Source organism: Mobula birostris, chromosome 15, assembly GCF_030028105.1.
Source record: "Mobula birostris isolate sMobBir1 chromosome 15, sMobBir1.hap1, whole genome shotgun sequence".
NCBI lineage: Eukaryota > Metazoa > Chordata > Chondrichthyes > Myliobatiformes > Myliobatidae > Mobula > Mobula birostris.
In genome coordinates, this window is record NC_092384.1 from 36,603,622 (window position 1) to 36,624,176 (window position 20,555).

The 20,555-nt window shown below is 40.6% G+C and overlaps 1 protein-coding gene across 4 annotated transcripts in view; it reads right to left on the reverse strand.

Annotated features, from left to right (window-relative positions):
- cyld (cylindromatosis (turban tumor syndrome)) overlaps positions 1 to 19,673 on the reverse strand; it is an 80,674-nt gene extending 61,001 nt beyond the window's left edge. For 2 of the 4 annotated variants that reach the window (XM_072279587.1, XM_072279584.1), the window contains exons 1-3: positions 19,538 to 19,648; positions 15,932 to 16,604; positions 5,693 to 5,992 (exon numbers count right to left, since the gene is read on the reverse strand). In XM_072279587.1, coding sequence (XP_072135688.1) covers positions 5,693 to 5,992; positions 15,932 to 16,444 — 813 coding nt within the window. In that variant the 5' untranslated portion in view covers positions 16,445 to 16,604; positions 19,538 to 19,648. The other 2 variants (XM_072279586.1, XM_072279585.1) reach the window with 2 other exon arrangements.
- Positions 19,674 to 20,555: the final 882 nt, after the last annotated feature.

Below are 20,555 nucleotides of genomic sequence, written 5' to 3' on the forward strand. Positions count from 1 at the left end.
AGATATGGAATGCACAGCAATCCATATAAGTCAGTTGTCAGATACTATCAAGGTGAACACTGGGGTACGACAGGGATGCTTACTGTCCTGTTTTGTCTTCCTGCTAGTGGTGGACTGGATTATGAAGCAAACAACAGACGGCAAGAAGAATGGAATACAGTGAACATTGTTCAGCTAGATGATCCTGACTTTGCTGATGATTTGGCACTATTGTCACACAGCCATGCCCAGATGCAAGAGAAAACAGATCTTCTAGACTCCACATCACAGAAGACAGGGCTACACATCCATGTATCACATCCACTGAGCACTGGATCCCCACAAGGCTGTGTGCTTAGCCTACTGCTGTTTACACTGCTAACATATGACTGTGCAGCCAGATTCAAGGAGAACCTGATCATTAAATTTGCAGATGATACCACAGTGGTGGGGCTCATCAGCAAAAATGATGAAACTATGTACAGGGAGGAGGTCAAACACCTAGAGAGCTGGTGCAGGGATAACAACTTGATGCTTAATGTCACCAAAACCAAGGAGATGATCATCGATTTCAGACGGTCTCAGCCTGAGCACACACCCCTCAGCATCAGCAGCTCCACAGTGGAGAGAGTGCAAAACATCAAGTTCCTTGGGGTGCAGATCTCGGACAATCTCACCTGGTCCAGGATCACCAGTGGGATTGTGAAACGGGCCCAGCAGAGATTGCACTTTCTGAGGAAGCTTAAACAAGCATCACTCCCCACTAACATCTTAACTACATTCTACAAAGGCATGGCTGAGAGTGTGCTGACCTTTTGCATCACAACCTGGTACTCCAGCTGCAGTGCTGTCGACAAAAAAGCCTTGCAGAGGGTGGTTAGGGGAGCAGAGAAGGTTATTGGGGTCTCCCTACTTTCTGTCCAAGACCTCTTTCAGAGTCGATGCCTCCAGAAGACAGGGTACATCATTCAAGACCCCTCACACCCTCTCCATGAACTGTTTGTTCTTCTGCCATCAGGCAAACATTACAGGTGCATCAAAACTAAAACCACAAGGCTACTAAACAGCTTCCTTCCACAGGCAGTCAGACTGCTAAATAGCTGCTCCACCTGACTCTGCTTTGGACACCTTTAACTTGCACTGGACACTTATAACTGATTTTAACTGACATGTGGCTGTTGTGTTTTACTATTTATTGTTATGTTTATTATTTAGTGTTGCATTTGTTATGTTATGATTACACTGCCCCTGAGAAACACTGTCTCATTCTGCCCTGCAGAGCTGATGTACGGTTAGAATGACAATAAAGTTTTTTGAATCTTGAATCTTTGATGTAGGGAAAACAAAATTACTAAAAGTAAATGCAGGAAACAACATAGTTATCCTAAGAAATGCTCCTCTAGAAGTTGAGTCATTTATCTATCTGGGAAGCATTGTCAACAAGAAAGGAGGTACAGATGAGGATGTAAAGACCAGGATCCAAAAAGCCAGAGGAGCCTTCATAATACTACGTCCAGTTTGGACGGCAAAAGAACTAAGGTTAAGAACCAAATTGAGAATCTTCAACTCAAATATCTAACCTGTCATCCTATATGGCTCTGAAACTTGGAGACTGACATCAGAAGTAATCAGAAACATCCAGACCTTCATCAACAAATGCTTGCGTCAGATTTTGGGGCTAACATGGCCAGATTATGTGAACAATACAGAATTATGGCAAAGGACCAACCAGACACCAAATGAGGCAGAGATCAAAAGAAGGAAGTGGTGCTGGATAGGACACACGTTGACGAAGCCTCCGAATAACATCAACAGACAAGCTCTCACATGGAATCCTCAGGGCAAGTGAAATGGAGGTAGGCCCAAGTCCACATGGAGGAGGGAAGCGTTACCTGACACCAGGAGAGTGGGAATGACATGGTCACAGCTGGACAGATATGCATAAGACAGGTTGATCTGGTAAGAGGTTGCTGTGGCCTATGCTCACTTGTGAGTTGAAAGGCAGAAGAAGAAGAGGCCCAAGGAAGTTACATATATTAAATGTTTTTACTCCCACAACAAAACTTCTTTTTCCATAGTTCCCCCAGCTCTTCACAGTAGTAGTTCTTCCTTTTGGGCTGGGCATTTCAAAGTGATGATGGTTATGCTCTGAATGAGTACCTTAGGTTCAGTATTAGACGCAGTAAACAATCAGTGGCCACTTTATTAGGTTCACCTGTACACCTGCTTGTTAATGCAAATATCTAAACAGCCAATCATGCAGCAGCAACTCAGTATATATAAGCAAGCAGGCAGAAGGATTAAGAGGTGCAAGTGACTCTGACGGTGGAATGATCGTTGGTGCCAGGCGGAGTGGTTTGAGGATCACAAATCGCTGATCTCCTAAGACTTTCGCATGCACAACAATCTCTAGAGTTTACAGAGAATAGTTTGGAAAAAACAAAAAAAAAGTACGCAGCAGTTCTGTGGGTGAAAACACCTTGTTAATAAGAGAGGTCAGAGGAGAATAGCTAGACTGGTTCAAGTTGACAAGGCAGCAGCAGTAACTCAAATAACCACGTGTTACAGCAGTAGTGTGCAGAAGAGCAGTTCTGAATACACATGTTGAACCTTGATGTGGGTGGGTTACAGCAGCAGAAGACCATGAACACACAGTCAGTGGCCACTTTATTAGGTACAGGAAGTTGCTAATAAAGTGGCCATGGAGTGTAACTTCTAGCTTTCATACATGTCAATATACAGCTTTCAAATTTTATGATGACATCAGACTACAAGGGCACAGAATTCAGAACATAAAAATCAGAGAACAAGTTGTGCTAGTTGTGAAAGAACAATGGAAGGTAAGATTTAAGCTTATTTGGTTCTATAAAGTGTGAATAGAGTAAAGAAAAGATAGGAATATGCACAATAAAAATTGCTCTGAAATAGAAAATATTCAAGAAGTGTCTGGGATTCACACTGCACTCAATAAAGTTATTAAGAAAATGAAGAATAACAAGGCCAAAGGAACATTTAGTTACACTGGTATAACCATACAGTACAAGTCAGATGAGGTAATTTTCAAACAAGAGAAAATCAGCAGATGCTGCAAAATCATGGAAATGCATGAGATAATATTCAAACTGTCGTGCACGAGTTTGCTGCATCCTACCAACATTGAGGCTGATCAGTCAAGGAGGACAACTTTAGTCAAAAGCCCATCAATAACATCACAGACTAAATGTTTAATCTAATAACTTCTTAATGTAATAGGATTTGTTGAGAACTTTTTTGGATAAATTAAGATAGGTCAAATTTTATTCGCATTAAAATACAACTTGGAAACAAAATATCCAACCGCATACCCTCTCAAAGTAAAGACATCCGTTAGTCTTGCGAGACCATGGATCTGCGCCTGGAAAGTCTTCACTCTCCAGGGCGCAGGCCTGGGCAAGTTTGTATGGAAGACCAGCAGTTGCCCATGCTGCAAGTCTCCCTTCTCCACGACACCAATGTTGTCCAAGGGAAGGACATTAGGACCCATACAGCTTGGCACCATACCCTCTCAATATATGTGATAATTGAAATTAAAACTAAACTCCGGTTTTGTAATCCAAATTATAACTAACATTTAAGATATGTGTATTGAAACTTCCTTTAGCTTTAAATTGAATCACTGAGATGAATGTAAAATCAACTGACATCTTTCAGAAGATAACTGGTTGAATTTGTACACACAAAAAAAGGAAACATGGGAAAAATCTACTGCAGAGACTAAATGGCTCCTCAGCAGCATAGGAAAGCAGATAGTACGAATATTGGCTAATACTCTGAGTCAACAGGATCCCTCTGGGAGAAGCCACCGCCATAATCCACATCTTGGAGTTAGTGCTTAACATGGAAACAATTCTTATTTGGGGGGAAAGAAACTGATTCAAGCCTTTCCATTACTACTTTTCCCCCCTCAATCAAGGAGCATTACATGCAAACTTCTTTAATATAAGCAACTTCTTAGCAAAAGTTTAAATACATGGTGGTGAGACTGGCTAGAAAATACAGATTCTCAGCCAACCGTTCTGAGTGAAATTATTAATAGTGCGTGGGTCAGTTCAATCTTGACCTCCACACCCACAAGTTACAACGTGAACAACAAGAACAAATTGGAATCCAGATACTGCCTCACCTGACCTATCACTCCAGCACTGGACTCAGCACCAAGGCCAGCATCAACAGAATATACTGAGCGGATTGGCTGCATGCAATCCAGGGATGGCAGGTATATAGAATGCAAGGCATGTTTCCAACCTTGGTCAAAAAGAACAGGTAAAAGGTTGGAGGAACAACACCTTATATTCCGTCTGGGTAGCCTCCAACCTGATGGCATGAACATTGACTTCTCTAACTTCCGCTAATGCCCCACCTCCCCCTCGTACCCCATCCGTTATTTATATACACACACACACATTCTTTTTCTCTCACTCTCCTTTTTCTCCCTCTGTCCCTCTCACTATACCCCTTGCCCATCCTCTGGGCTTCCCCCCACCCCCGCCACTTTTCTTTCTCCCTAGGCCTCTTGTCCCATGATCCTCTCATAGCCCTTTTGCCAATCAACTGTCCAGCTCTTGGCTTCATCCCTCCCCCTCCTGTCTTCTATCATTTCGGATCTCCCCCTCCCACTTTCAAATCTCTTACTAGCTCTTCTTTCAGTTAGTCCTGACGAAGGGTCTTGGCCCAAAATGTCAACTGTACCTCTTCCTAGAGATGCTGCCTGGCCTGCTGCGTTCATCGGCAACTTTTATGTGTGTTGCTTGAAACTCCAGAATCTGCAGATTTCCTCGTGTTTGCGAGGTAAAAGGTTTGTTTTCTTCCTCTTTTTATTCCACTTAATATTTTTAATGACATTTCAACAGATTTTGTTTTAGAAAAGGTATTTTAAGTTCAGTTCTAAAGAAAAATGCTTATTTAAAAACAAGTCCTTTAGGACTGTTAATAAATGTCTCTGATCAAAAGACATTTAAAACAATATAAAGAGCAGTGGTGAGCTAGTCTCCAGTGTTATCTTGTCTTTAGGGCTACTAAAACATAGCTGCACTAATAGAGTAACTGGCAGGCCAAAATTAAGCACAATGTAACCTGTCCTCTCTTCTTCCTAGGATTAACTTGCAAATTCCTTGGAGGCAACCAATCTAGAGTATCGAAGTACACATACAGGAGCCAGCATAAGCAATAGTGGCAAGTAGTTGTTTTAAACAAGCATCACATAAAAACTGTCTCACCATTGGGTGATGAGCTGAGACCTTTGAACAAGAGTAAGACCATGAGATATAGGAGTAGGATCAGGCCATTTGGCCCATCAAGTTCACCCTGCCATTCAATCATGACTGATTTATTTTCCCTCTCAACCTCAATCTCCTGCTTTCATGTAACCTCTGACTCCTTTACTAATCAAGAACCTATCAATTGCTGCCTTAAATATACCAAATGCCACGGCCTCCACAGACATGTGTTCAATGAATTCCACAGATTCACACCCTCTGGCTAAAGAAATTCCTCCTCATCTTTGTTCTAAAGGGAGGCCCTTGTATTCTGAAGCTGTGCTCTCCGGTCCTACACTCTCCCACTACTGGAGACATCTTCACCACATCAGAAGGCGGCTGATAATGGCTGATAAATATAATCAAAGGAGGTTCCACTCTGGAGACAAAATTCAGAATGCACTTATAAGAAATCTCACCATTTGGACACCTAAAAAATAGCCATAATCCTCTTTTCCAGGCAGTAGACCACAGAATACGACTGTACCAAACATTAGTTCATTTTCAATTGTTGCAGACACCCTTGAGTTAATTGGCAAAGCCGATTTCTCACTGTAGTAAAACCTTTCCACGATTGAAGCTTCATGTTCCATACCACCTTCCTCTTCAACAAGCTCCAGTTTGTCGAAAGGGACAAAAACTCCACAATCTTCATCACACTGAAACAATTGTTTATCTTTGTATGAACCATGTGTATAGCCATGACCCCTGCCTTCTTCCTGTTAAATCAGAGACAAACACATTGTTATTCACTGATTGATGCATATATTAACAATTTTATACAAATGAAACAACTGGTTACATATTTAAACCACAGTGATATTAAAGCAACACTGGATAGTTGCACAGGACACATGAATTACAAATTAAAAGAATGTCACAGTTGCATAGATGGATTAATGTAATAAAGTGTAACTGGGTGGTTGATGATCAGCATAGATTTGGTGGGCCGAAGGGCCTATTTCTGTGCTGCTTCTCCCTCTGATTCCATTTTAATTGGTTGTACACAGCCTACAACGTATTAAAAAAAAATTGCTTGACTATCATGGTCACACTCTGAGGAGCATTACCTTTATATTTGCCTTACAGACAAATTTGAGGTTAAGTGCTGCATTTTAAATGAAAGTAAATATCCAGAGGATTAAAAGCAACCAACCAGCTCCTGGTGATATGTAGTAAAGCAAAATGAATGAGCCATGTCACAAAGCAGTGCGTCCCTTATCATTTTATGTGCTTATGTGTTTCATTTGTGGAATGCTCCCTTACTCTATATTTTCAGGTAATCATGTTCTTGTTTGAACCTAAGAGACATCTCTTAATGCATGATGCTTCGAAGTGTGATTCCACATCTACATGCAATAGCATTTGAACCTATGGGCATCAATGGCTCTAAAAATGTAAAAAAAAATTCAACCGGATTCAGAGAATTTTTTTTGGAGGAAATTATTTTAACATTATGTAACATAACTTAGGGAAATTACAAGATTCTTACTTTGATAGTATGAACTGAACAGAACAAATAAAACTACTATTCACCAGGAAGAGGATCCAAGTTCTGTTGAAAATTGTTGAAGTTATTAATCCTATATTAATCTCACACTGTATCCCTAAATTAAATATAGAACTTCAATGAAAACAAATAGAAACAGAAACAAAAGAGGTGAAACCATATCTAAACACCAAAGAGCCTACATAGCAAGGGTAACACTCATGATAGTTAATTGTGTTAAAACTTGATATAGAAAAAAATCCCCCGTTTCCAGTAAAGTCCACATTTAATTTACTACCAGTACCCATTTCACATACCTAGTCGAGATCTGCAGTGATGAAACATTTTGCATTATGCAAGCAAGATGGCAGAATACCCTAAAAATTTGGGCCCTCAGAAACTGATACTAAAAACTTTATCTAAAATAGTGCAACAGTGCTTCATTTAGAAGAGAATCTTTTTCTTGCCATCAAACAACTGCAGAAGGAAAACAGAATCCATGCATTCCAATGAAGCCACGTATCAAAACTATGGAGAAGCAAAAGATAAACTATGGAGAAGCAAAAGATAAACTATGAATAATCCAACACAGGGAAACAGGCAACAGAGAATTAACAAATAAATGGCTGACCATCTAGGACTGAGGCAAAGATTTGTAGAAGTAAACAATTACAGCAGATTCTGATGTAATGGGGACTGGGCATACACAAGGCCAACACAATTTAAAACAAATAATAAGTAACGGAATTTTAAGGCTATTAAGCATAAGAAACTCTTATAGATTTGTGAATTATAAACTTAGCAAGGTTGGAAAGCTCTCACAAAAGATTAGCATACTCTAAAAATTATCTTCATGCAAGACCTTATGCACAATACTTCTACCCAATTTCATTCACCCATGCATTATTTTAGATGAAGTTTTAGTATCAGTCTTGGAAGAAATTCGAAGCCTGACAACTAAATTATGTACTGTAAAAGGGCCAAATGCTATTGAAAAGTGTAATTCCACATGCTTGTTAAGATGTAACAAGAGGATTAGAGTTTATCAGAATGTTCCAAGACATCTACCTATAATATTGATTCAAGGTGTACTCTCTCAATAAGCATTTCGTATCTCACTCTATAATAGCCCCAATTTCAGAATCTTAATGAACAAGCGGCTGTTTTCTGCTTCCTTGACTGATCCTATTAATTGATTGACTAGCTATGCTGGCCTCACCCTAGAGAGAGCTGTTTCTGTGATGAATGCTTCTGGTGTTACATAGGGATCACTAGTTGGGACCCTTGCCGTTTTTAATACTGTGGGTTCTGGTTAATTAGAGAAGCCATTTATTTGGCACAACTCAAAGGACAAAAATTAAATCAAGAAAATAGTCGTGATTCCTTATGTTTACTTGGGACAATATGCCACTTAATTGGGGTAGGCAACTGTTGCCAAGTAGTTTCTAACTAGCGTCAGCCCTGTGCACTTCTGTGGCCTTTAGACACTACACCATGGTTGGAGCAATCAGTTTTTAAAATAGCATCAGTCTTGTGTTCGTGTTCAAAAACAATGACATTTGTCACTGATAAGCAGGCAAGAATTAAGCAGTCAAACAATTCAGAGCTGTTTTGTTCATTGCAGTTTCAAGTATTCAGGCTTGGAGATGCCACAGATAACTGGAAGTGAAAATGAAACGATTTTACTACTTCAACAAGTTAGGAGTTGCAAAGAATTTGAAGGTATTGACAATGATCTGAATGTTATAATGAAAATGAAGATTTGGAGGATGCAATCACCTAAGGCAGGGGTCCCCAACCTTTTTGTACCGCAGACCCGTTTACTATTGACAATATTCTTGCAGACCGGCCGACCGGGGAAGGGGGTTGGTGTTCAAGTAGGGTTGCCAACTTTCTCACTCCCAAATGAGGGATAAAAGTAGCAGCCAAATATGGGACACTTGCGTTTACCCCGAGAAACACTACCATGACCATGAAGCCTTGCGCATGCATGACGTGCGCATACATGTACGTACCGATTTTTTTTCTACAAATTGGTTTTGGCTTAACCTTCCCGATTCTGTTAAGTGAAACTACACTATACATACATTATTTCTACTTTATATAGGCTGTGTATTTATCATATCATTCCTGCTTTTGCTACATGTTAGTGTTATTTTAGGTTTTATGTGTTATTTAGTATGATTTGGTAGGTTATTTCAAGTTCAACAGTGCGTGACAAGGAATGAGGAAAGGTGCAGCTGACTCGTATCGTTTCATATCGCCAAATCATATCGTTTCCTCGCAGCCCAGTAGCATATGGTTGGGGACCAATAATCCAAGGCAGTCCATTATCTGCACTAGGTGTCCATGCTGATCTTGTTCACTTACAGTCAATCAAAAGAACACAGCAGATGAATTCATCATTAGTATTAGGAACTAACACACAATTGTTTAGTACTATATAGATATTGATAGTATTCTAAATGTTCTGTATTACATTTAAATACACAAATTGTTACTCAATTAAACAACAGTTAGAGTTTTTTTATACCTTTTAACTATCTCATTGAAACTTCAGCTAATTGGGGCAGATGCTTAATTGGGCCAAAATGCACCAATCCTGAAATATCTCAATTAACCGGAATCCACTTTACAATATATGCAAATATTTCAGCTGTGGATGGAGAAGGCATTATCAGCAAGCTTGCAAAAAATTGGTGGAGCTGTTGAAAGTGTGGAGATTAGTCGACTTATGGGGAAATATAGATGAGAATGTGGAAGGGGCTGGGAAATTGACAAAAATTTAATCCTGATAAATTTGAGGTAATTAATTTTGTGAGTACTAATGAGGCTAGGACATACACCACAAATGGTAATGTAGTAGGAGGTAGTCAGGAATAGTGTGCAAATGCAGTAGAAGGTAGTCTGTCTTGGAAGAGACAGGTAGAAAATGTGGACAAGGCAGCATATGGGACACTAGCCCTCATTAGTAGGATCATTGAATACCCAAGCAGGGAGGTTATGTTCCAACTTTATAGAAAATGAACGGCACCAGAGAGAGGTGACGTTTTGTGTGCAGCTCTTAAGGGAATCATCAAATTGTGAAGCCACAGAGACTGTCGTAAGTAATATTGTTTAAAGCCATTTAAATGAATAAGCAATCCTCAGAACTGACAGACTCAGGGCTCCAGACCACGTAGGGAGCAAGTGAGCTCTCTATCATCACAGAGAATGTGGCTGCCGAGGACGACTCTAGGTAAAACTGAGGCACAGGACCAAAGGCTTCCCACCCCACCATCTGCCTAGCTAATGTGCACAGTCTCTGGAAAATAACCACAAGAGGCCTTACAACAAGACTGCAGTACAAGAGGGACATCAGGAGCTGTTGTGTACTCTGCTTCACAGAGACATGGCTCAGCCCCAGCACTCCAGACACAATGCTGTAGCCAGAAGGCTTCAACAACCAACTTATGGACCAGACAGCTGCATCGGGAAAAGACAGGGAGGCAATGTTTGCTTCATTATATCATCGTGCACAGACATGGCAGCTCTGTCTCAGTTCTGCTGCCCTGACCTGGAACAACTGGCAGTCAAGTGTCATCCATTCTATTTGCCGAGGAAGTTCTCCACCATCATCCCGGTGGTGGTGCACATTCCACCCTTGGCAAATGTCAGGCTGACACTGGAGGAGCTGAGCACTGTGATCAACAACCATGAAACAGTGCAGCCTGACCCCTTCCCAATCAATGCAGGGGACTTCAATCAAGCCAGCTTGAGGAAGTTTCTGACATACTACCAACGTGTAACCTGCAGAACCGAAGCAGCCAACACACTCCATCACTGTTACACCACCTACTGTGCCATCCCCCAGCTGCACTTCAACAAGTCTAATCACCCGGCTGTACTTCTCCAAGCATACAGGCAAAGACTGATCACTGCAGTATCAGTGGTGAGGAGCACGAAAATATGGTCAAGGGAGGCAAAGGCATTTATAGGTCTGTTTTGTATTGGTACAATGGGCCATGTTCAGAGATTTATTTTCAGATCTGAATAAAATACCATGGCTGTCAACTACTTCATCTAGGCCTGCATGGGTGAGTATGTAACTTTGAAAACATAATGATTCCCAAACCAGGAGCCCTAGATGAATTAGGAGATTCACAGTCTGCTGAGGGCTAGATCTATGGTACAGTATTTAAGAATTTTGATCAGAGTCCTACTGGAGATCAAGCTACAACCTACAGATGGCCTTGTGAGACCTGGACATATGGCAATTCAACTACATCCACAACAGGTCTACAGCAGAAGTACTGTCACTGGGTTTCCACTATGCTTTGGAACTAGACATCTTTACCACCACCAGGGAGGCAGTAAAGGAGCCTGAAGACCCACACTCAACAATTCAGAAACAGCTTCTTTCCCTCCACCACCTACCCATGTTTGCAGCATTTTCTGTTTTAATTTCTAGCACCTTTAATAACAGGATTAGATTTTGTCTTGTAGATGGGCATGAGACTAGGAAGAATAGCATAAGCAAAAGAATGAATGGGCTGTTTTAAACATCTCAATCTCGTTTCAGAAACTTGTTAACACAGAACATAACAGCACAGTGCAGGCCCTTCAGCCCCCAATGCCATGCTAAACTTCTAACCTACTCCAATATTAATCTAAGCTTTCCCTCCCACATAACTCTCCATTTTTCTTTCATCCCTGTATCTATCCAAGATTCACTTAAATGTCCCCAAAGTATCTGACTACCACCACACCCAGCATTTACCACTCTCTGTAAAACAATTCTACCTCTGACATCCTCACTATATTTTCCTTCAATCACCTTAAAACTAAGCCCTTGGATTAGTCATTTCTGCCCTGAGAAAAAGTCTCTTACTGTCCACTCTATCCATGCCTCATTATCTTATACACCTCTATCAAATCACATCTCACCAACTTAGATCCAAAGAGAAAAGCCCAAGCTCGCTTATCCTGTCCTCATTAAAGACTCTCTAATCCAGGCAGCATCCTGGCAAATCTCCTCTGCACCCTCTCGAAAGCTTCCATGTCCTTCCTAATTAGGACTGAACACAATATTCCCCAGGACTGAAAACAATATTCCATGTGTGGTCTAGCCAGAGTTAGAGTGGCAACATTATTTCATGGCTCTTGAACTCAATCCTCCAACTAATGAAGGTCAAGGAATCATATGCCTTCTTAACAATGTGTGTGGCAATTTTGAGAGATCTATGGATGTGGACCCCAAGATCACTCTGTTCCTCTTCTCTCACATACAGAGAAATACCGAGAAGCTTCCAATTAACTGCAGTGGTTGCAGGAAATGTGAAATATAAAGAGAAAATACTGGAAATATTCATGACTGAAAATTGTTGAACTCATTGAATATTTCCAACTAATTACTTATTGAGATACAGTGCAGAATAGGCCCTTCCATGAAAGGCTATAAAATAGTAACCAGTTAGTATTTTATAGTTGCTACTTTTTTTAAAAACTTATATACTGAGATTCCCACATCAGCAGAGGAAGCAGGGGAAAGAGACCCACAGTGAAGAGGAGTAACCTGGGTGTCCTATTTATGTACATGAAGAACTAATTAGGCAAATATAAAATTAACAATGAATGAAAAGCTTGAAAGCTGCTACCTTCAAATGGTGCTCAAACATTATGAAATAATTGTTTGAAAACACAGCATCCCAAGAGGGGCTACTAAAGAGTACAGAGTGTCATTGCCTACAACAGGAATAAAGCATATTGCAGGAAAAACAGCTAAAATTCTGTGCATCTTGTTGTTCTCCATTTGATTATCCATAATTTTATTATTGACAATGATAATGACCACTATCAGCATGAGTCAGAAAGGCAATATTGAAAAACAGAACAAAATGCTGTTTGGTGACAGCCTGAGAATGGTGCAACTCATTACAATATCAAGAGTTACTATTTAGGACTACAGCATGAGGTGTCATCAATGCAACACCTTTAGATTATAATTTACTACAAGCAACACTACTTTACAAACTATGACAATCCACTCAAGGTTCAAATCCCAGCAGGTACAATTTGAAACATCCAACACCTGATTGTATAAGAAAAATTAATTTATAAATGATTAAACAGTATACAGGAATTAAAAGAATAAAAATCTTGCTAACTTTTCCATTTCCTTAGTATTCACAGAAAAAAAAATGTAGAAAGGTGGCACAATGTAGCTGTGGGGGATTACCCTTCACAAAAGTTAATTTAGTCTTTTTGTTTCCATCATAGCTTCTAAGACTGTAGCAGCACATTATAATGCTTCGTAGCCTTTGCCTATGACCATTTTTTCTGACACAGGCACTGGATCCTGTAAATTCTACACTCTTAGAAGTCTTTTCACCAATTAATTTGCTACATTAAAAGAAACATCACGCAAAATGAAATGGAGCAAACACTTACAATGAACACTTCAAAAAACAGACTGTTCCTATTAATACAAATTACACAGTTACTAAGTTGTCACGTGCACAAGCAGAAGTTTCTTAATAAATGTCATGACCCAAAAAACCTGAATGATATTCGGTAGAAGTCTGAAGTCAAAAAATAGTTTGAACATGTATAATTCAGTTGTAATTAAAAATTCCTCCAGATCAAAAAAGGTCAGAAAAAGTTAAGTTACAAGTAGGTTACTTAGGGATTTGGACAGAATTCAGAGACTTGGTGTGAAAACCTGATCTTGATGATCAGACATCTGGTTTGCTAGGTGTAGATTCCTGTGCTCCCTCTCACACTACGACCCCAGTTCCTGCACTCTCTGTAAGCTAACCTGTTTCTGCTTCCACACGCTGTTGTGGATGTCTGTGAGGAGGCACAACAACACCATCTATAAATTTGTCAGTGCCAACTATTGTTGGTAGAATTTCAGACGGTGACAAGGAGGCTTACAGGAGTGAGATAGATCAGCTGGTTAAGTGGTGTCTCAAAAACAACCTTGCATTCAACATAATAAAAAAAACTATAAATTATAAGAAATATTGTATTCCCCTAATTAGTTACTCACACATTTAAATAGGACACCCAGGTTACTCCTCTGACCCCTTGACCCCTTTACACTTGGGGCCTTCTTCTCCCACTTCCTATACTTTTCTGGGAATCTCAATAAAAGTTAATAAAAGTAGTAATTATAAAATACTAACAGGCTATTTTACAGCCTTTCATAAAGAAATTGTTGGAAATATTCAGTGAATTCAACAATTCAGAGTCACGAACATTTCCGGTATTTTCTCTTTATATTTCAGATTTCCTGCGACCACTGTGGTTCACTGGAAGTTTCTTAGTATTTCTCTGTACGTTAGTGTGAGGAACAGAGGGATCTCAGGGGCCACATCCAAAGATTTGATTAAGGAATGGGAAGGGAAAGATCACGCACCAGTCCTCATCGAAAGATCAGCAGTGGAAAGGGAGAACAGTTTCAAATTCCTAGGTGTGAACCTCTCTATCCTGGACCCAACATATTGATGCAATTACAAAGAAGGTACATCAGCGGCTATATTTGATTAGGAGTTTGAAGAAATTCTGTACGTCACCAACAATTCTATCAATTTTTTAATAATTTTACTGTGGAGAGGATTCCAACTGGTATGGAATTGGAAAAAGCTACCGAAAGTTGCAAACTCAGCAGCTCCATCATTGGCATCAGCCTCCCCAGCATCGAAGACACCTTCAAAAGGCAATGCCATGAAAAGGCAGCACCCATTATTAAGGACCCCCATCACCCACGACACGGGCTTTTCACATTGCTACCATTAAGGAGGCAGCACAGGAGCCTAAAGGCACAAACTCAACAGCTTCTTCCCCTCCATCATCAGATTTCTGAATGGACAATAAACTATGTACACTACCTCAACTTTTTTTGCTCTTCTTTAGCTATATATTTATTTATTTATTTATTTATTATTGTAATTTATAGTTTTTTTTAATCTATTGCAGTATATTGCTACCGCAAAACAACAAGTTTTATGATATATGCCTGTGATATTAAACCTGATTCTGATATTCCCTTAAAACTTAACGTGTCCTTGTTTCCTGCATTCCTTTTAAAATGTCAAGGTCCCAAGTGTGTTGGAATAAGGAAATTCTACTGGATATTTTAGAATTTTTTTCCCCCTTTTAAGGCATTTCATTCTTTTCCACTCAGTTCCAAGTATCTCTTATTCTGAAAACAATTCAGATTTATAACAACACACAAAAAGCTGAAGGAACTCAGTACGTCAGGCAGCATATGTGGATGGAAATGGATAGTCAACATTTCACATCGTGACCCTTAATCAAGATTGGAAAGACATAGGACAGATAGCCAGCATAAAAAGTTTGTGGAAGTTGGGGCTCTTTGAAGGGCAAGAGCATGTACTGACAGAAGGTTACAGGTGAAGGGGTGATTGACAGGTAAGGGAAGAGTAGGAGTGATGTAAGAAGCTGGAAGGTGATAGGTGGAAATGACAAAAGGCTAAAGAAGATGGAATCTGATAGGAAAGGATGGTGGCCATAGAGCAGAGGGAAGGAGGTGATGAGGGGAACTCGTCAGCGGATCAGTCCTTCGAATGTGTGGGCATTCGGCAGATCACGGGGGGGGGGGGGGAAGAGATAAAAAGTGAGGTGTTGGGCATGGTAGTGGAAAAAGACAAAACAAAGAGGGGGGTGGTTACCAGGATTTACACACAGGATAGCAAAACACAAAACGCTTGTGAAAACTTGGGTAAACTGTTGCACTTAGTGGTACTAAATAAATAATTCCTATTTTATTATAACAATAATGTGGTCACTTGAACCTTGTAGACATACTGGAGTTAATTAAAGCAAATGTAAATCATCAATTAGCTGTTCTAATTTTGAACTTCCCAAACCCTTGTTAAATTTTGCCATATTAATAATCTGTAAAGGTAGCCAAGATAGCAAGATAAATGAACTGGAAGTCAGAGAGATCAATAACTATCAACAGCTAAAACACTTCACAATCCAGCAAAAGAATAGCTTTTAGTAGAGAAGACTTGCATAATAACTAGAGGCAGAGTCATCAATGGACAGAAGAATTGCTGTTCTCCATTATTCAATGTCCAAGTTAGAAAGCAGAGAGACATTTAATAGCTGCACTCCACCAATATCCCCTTGACAATTTTACACCATGTAAAAGGAGACTTACCAGTAATTCCACTCCAAAACACATTTCAGACAGCACTATACGCTGCAGCAGTGGCCCCTTAAATCTTACTATACCAGGTAGCTTTTCTCCACCAAGTCTCAGCTGAACATTAACCTTTGACCCATAATCAATTTGGAGTGCTTTCTGCAGTCTTTGTTTGTTTTTGGATAATGTGTATCGCTCATCACAGGTTGAAACTGCCAAAAGTAGTTCAGCTACTCGAGGTTCGACTTCTTGTAAATCCTTTTCATCAACCAGCATGATGGTATACGGGCTTTCTAAGCACTGCACGGTAATATGTCCTCTTTTGCTCTTGGTACTGTGAACATTTGGCAGTTGAGAGACTCTATCATAAAGCATCAACATGGTCCCCTTTACAAGTCTTATTAATGCTTTGCTATGTTTTTCAACCGCAGTACATTCTTGCGAAACTAGGTAATACCCAGGCTCTTCATGACACTCATCATAACCCACAGTGGATTTGTCTTTATTCCATGTCGCTGTACTCATCATGATGCAAACTTCTGTTGTTAGACAAGACTGTATCTTAAAGTCAATTTGTTGCTATGATTGAAAGGGCCTTGAGAAGTGTCCATACTTCATTTTTGAACGTATTAAACAGACTTCATAGAAAAAAAGCTAAACTCTTGAAGAAACAAAATCAGTGATTCACCTGTTTGGGGAAACAGAAACAAAAATTTCAACAGCATTCCAAACACTTAATTGCTAGTGCATGTGTACATTAGTTTGTCGTTAATACAAGGAAAGCATGCACCATAAATTATTCAAAGATAAAATCAGACTGGGAACCAAGCAGGAATTAAGTTTCCAAAACACAATTCAACTCATATTTGTTATTAAATTATACAGTCATAAAGAATTTACAAATGTCAGCGCAAAGTTTTGAGATGGAATCTAGTAGGAACAGAAAATGTTTGGTTTTGTCCTAATGTAACTGAATAGAACCAGTTCAGCAGAGCAACACACACACAAAATCCTGGACAAACTCAGCAGACCAGGCAGCGGCTGTGGAAGTGAATAAACAGTCAACATTTCAGCCTGAAACCCTTCAACAAGAGTGGAAAGGAATGAGGAAGAAACCAGAATGTGAGGGAGGGAAAGGAGTACAAACTAGAAGGTGATAGATGAAGCCAGGTGGGGTGGGGGGAGAAGGGAGATGAAGTAAGAATCTGGGAGGTGATTGGTGTAAAAGATAAAGGGGAAGAAGGAATCTGATAGGAGAGGAGAGTGGATCATGGGAGAAAGAGGAGGTGGCAAGGCATCATGGGAAGGTGATATGCAAGTGAGGAGAAGAGGAGGCAAGAGTGGGGAATTGAAGAAGAGGGGAGAAAAATTACCAGCAGTTGGAGAAATCGATGTTTATACTATCAGACTGGAGGCAACCCAGTCCAAATATGAGGTGTTGCTCCTCCAACCTGAGAGTGGCTTCATCATGAGGACAGAGGTGGTCATGGACCGACATGTTGGAATGGGAGTGAGAATTGTAATTAAAATGGTTGCCACTGGGAAATCCTGTTTTTGCAGATGGAGTGAGGGTGCTCGACAAAGTGGCCTTTTACTCTACATCACGTCTCAAGTCGATGATACAGTCGATGGCCCCAACAGATTCACAAGTGAATTGCTGCCTCACCTACAGGCACTTACCGGGGGTCCTGAATGGAAGTGAAGGAGGGTGTGAATGGGCAGGGAGTGTAGCACTTCTTCCACTTGTAGGGATAAGTGTCAGGAGAGAGGTTAGTAGGCAGGGACAAATGGACAAGGGAATCACGGAGAAAGTAATTCCTGCATAGAGCGGAGGTGGGGGGGGGGATGTAAAGATGTGTTTAGTGGTAGGGTCCCACTGAAGATGGCAGAGGCTGCAGAGAATAATTTGCTGGATGCGAAGACTCGTGGGGTGGTAGATGAGGAGAAGAGGAACTCTATCCCTGTTAAGGAATTGGTAAGATGGGGTACAGGCAGATGTTCAGGAAATGGAAGAGATTCAACTGAGGGCAGCATCTATGGTGGAGGAAGGGAAACATTGTTCTTTGAAGGAGGAGGACTTCTCTGATATGAATTCTACCCATAAAGAGGACTTGGAAATAATCTGCACCCAGTGATCAAGTAGGAATTGTTTTAATTTCAATTTTCAGAGACTAACTTTACCTTCTGCTGGTCTAACACATTCAGTTTATCACATCTTTCTTGCTAAAGGACTAAAAATTATGAACTGAAACAAAAATTGGAACTGTTTTTGCGCTATTTTTGAGGAAAGTTGGTGCCTCTGCTAGCTAGGTGAAAGCCGTCGATGAAATTTTTAAATCAACATCTGATGGAAGTGTGTTAACCATTACATTTTGGATAATGCCAGATAATGATCAGTATAAAATGTTGAGTATTGTAGCTCTGACCTTGCAACAAGTTTCCTAAGACAGACACACAGCTTGAGAAACGGATATATTAAAGATGCCCCACCAAATTTGTTGTCACATTGCATAATTTTCCATCTTAGGCCCATTTCTATCAACATGTCAACCTACTTAGGTAAAATCTCCACTACAGGAAATATCAACAATAGCTCAAGCTTAATTACAAATATTAAACCGCCCACCCAGCCAAATCTAGAACACTGTTGATGAAATCCATTGTGCACAACTGAGTCCAAAACCAAAACACTGCAATAAAATATGCTCAGAACCAATGGAACAACGTTTGTTCAAAAGGAAAACAATATACTTTCCATACAAGCGACAGAATGGTTCACTCTCCACTACTATCAGATTCCTTCTTCTCCAGCCCTCTGCCTTCTCCAATTATCACCTCACAGCTTCTTACTTTATCCCCCTCCCCCACCCACCTGGCTTCACCTGCCACCTTCTAGCAGCTCGTTCTCCTTCCCCTCCCTTCTTATTCTCGCATCTTCCCTCTTCCTTTCCAGTCCTGAAGAAGGGTCTCGGCCCAAAAGGCCGACTGTTGATCTACTTCCATAGGTTTTGCTTGACCTGCTGAGTTCCTCCAGCGTTTTGCGTCTGTTGCTCTGGATTTCCAGCATCTGCAGAATCTCTTGTGTTTATACTTCCCTTGTCCATCAGACAGTTATACATACATTCTTGAAACAGGTCTACCCTCACGTAAAGTTGAACGCGGATTCACAAGGTTAGAAAATGCCAATGCATCGCTTTAAAATAATTTTAATACACAACCAAATTTAACCTTGTGTGATAGACTGCCAAGTTATCCTCTACAAAAATAAGCTGAAGTATTGACCAGAGAAGGAACTTTTGAAGGGCAGTGTACGGGCGGTATAAATACAATGCTGACCATCCAAGTCAGCAAGCACACGGGCGCAAATGTAGTCCAGCCAAGGTTGCGCTTAAGGATGCAAACGTGAGCAGCTTCAATCACAACGCCTATTGCCAGCAGAGAAGGAGCAGCATCTTCATCTCAGGAGGAGCAGATGCAGAAATAGGGAAGAATTAAAGTAAAGCGCAGTCGCTACCGACCAGAATCAGCTCGGCCCCGGCGCGGCTGCAATCGACACCGCGGGTTCTGCGCTCCAGACACCGGGAATACCCTTACACGCAGGGACACGAGACTCTCACTTACTCCGGCACCGCCCGCGACCTCCGAAATTTATGGAGCAAAGCTGATAGAGGCCGGTGAGATCAAGCACCCGGCAAGCAACTGTAAATAGAAGAACGTCCCCACCGGAAGGAAACCCACCACCACGGAGTCGTATCAGCGACAAGCCCCGCCTCCCTATCCCTTCGCCTCTGCCCCTTTTCGAATGGTGCATCCCGCTGTCAATCCTAGCGTCACGCTGCATCCGTTCTCAAATTGAGGGACCAACGACCAATGGACATGCGCAGTTCGCTCTGCGGCTTCGGGGCGGAGCCTGAGTGACAGTTGTCACGCCTCCGGAGTGTGTGGCTGGAATTTCCCCGGTAATGTTATTACCGCAGCTTCGCAACTTCTCGTTCGCATAATGGAAATAACAATTGGTTAAATACGATCTTATTTGAATTTATACATGCGGATAGAAATTAAATTAGACCCTCATATGAGAAAGGTTATTTTCTATTGACTCTTGTATTTAAATATAGCTGCATAAGCAGTACTTTAAAGGTTATTGCCAAAATAATTTCACTCCGCCCTTTTTAATGTTAAACTTTCCATTGGATTATTGTTTCCAAGCAAAATATGCCGAAGGCCTATTGTCATTGACACCAAGGTGAAACATCAAATTGGACAGAAGATGAAAGATTTGCCCTGGGTAATCAAGTATTTCACTACAAGTCCGGAAATTTATACTACTGAAGGAAATTTTTTAAATGAGAAAGTGAACCGAGAGAAATAACTTTCTTTCATACTAAAGTAATTTTGTGAACTGGTGAAAGGTCAACAACCTGAAAAGCAACACCCCTTTCTTTGTCCACAGGTGCTGTCAGACCTTCTAGATATTACAGACATTTTGAATGCTTTATTTCAGCAATACAATTTTCTTCATTCATGATTCAGTACACAAAATGTGAAAACAAATATCTGTGTTACCTCAAATCTTGAGTATTGTCCTCTATCCTCTGTAAATTAATGGCCATTCAGATATCTGCTGCCCAGAACTAAT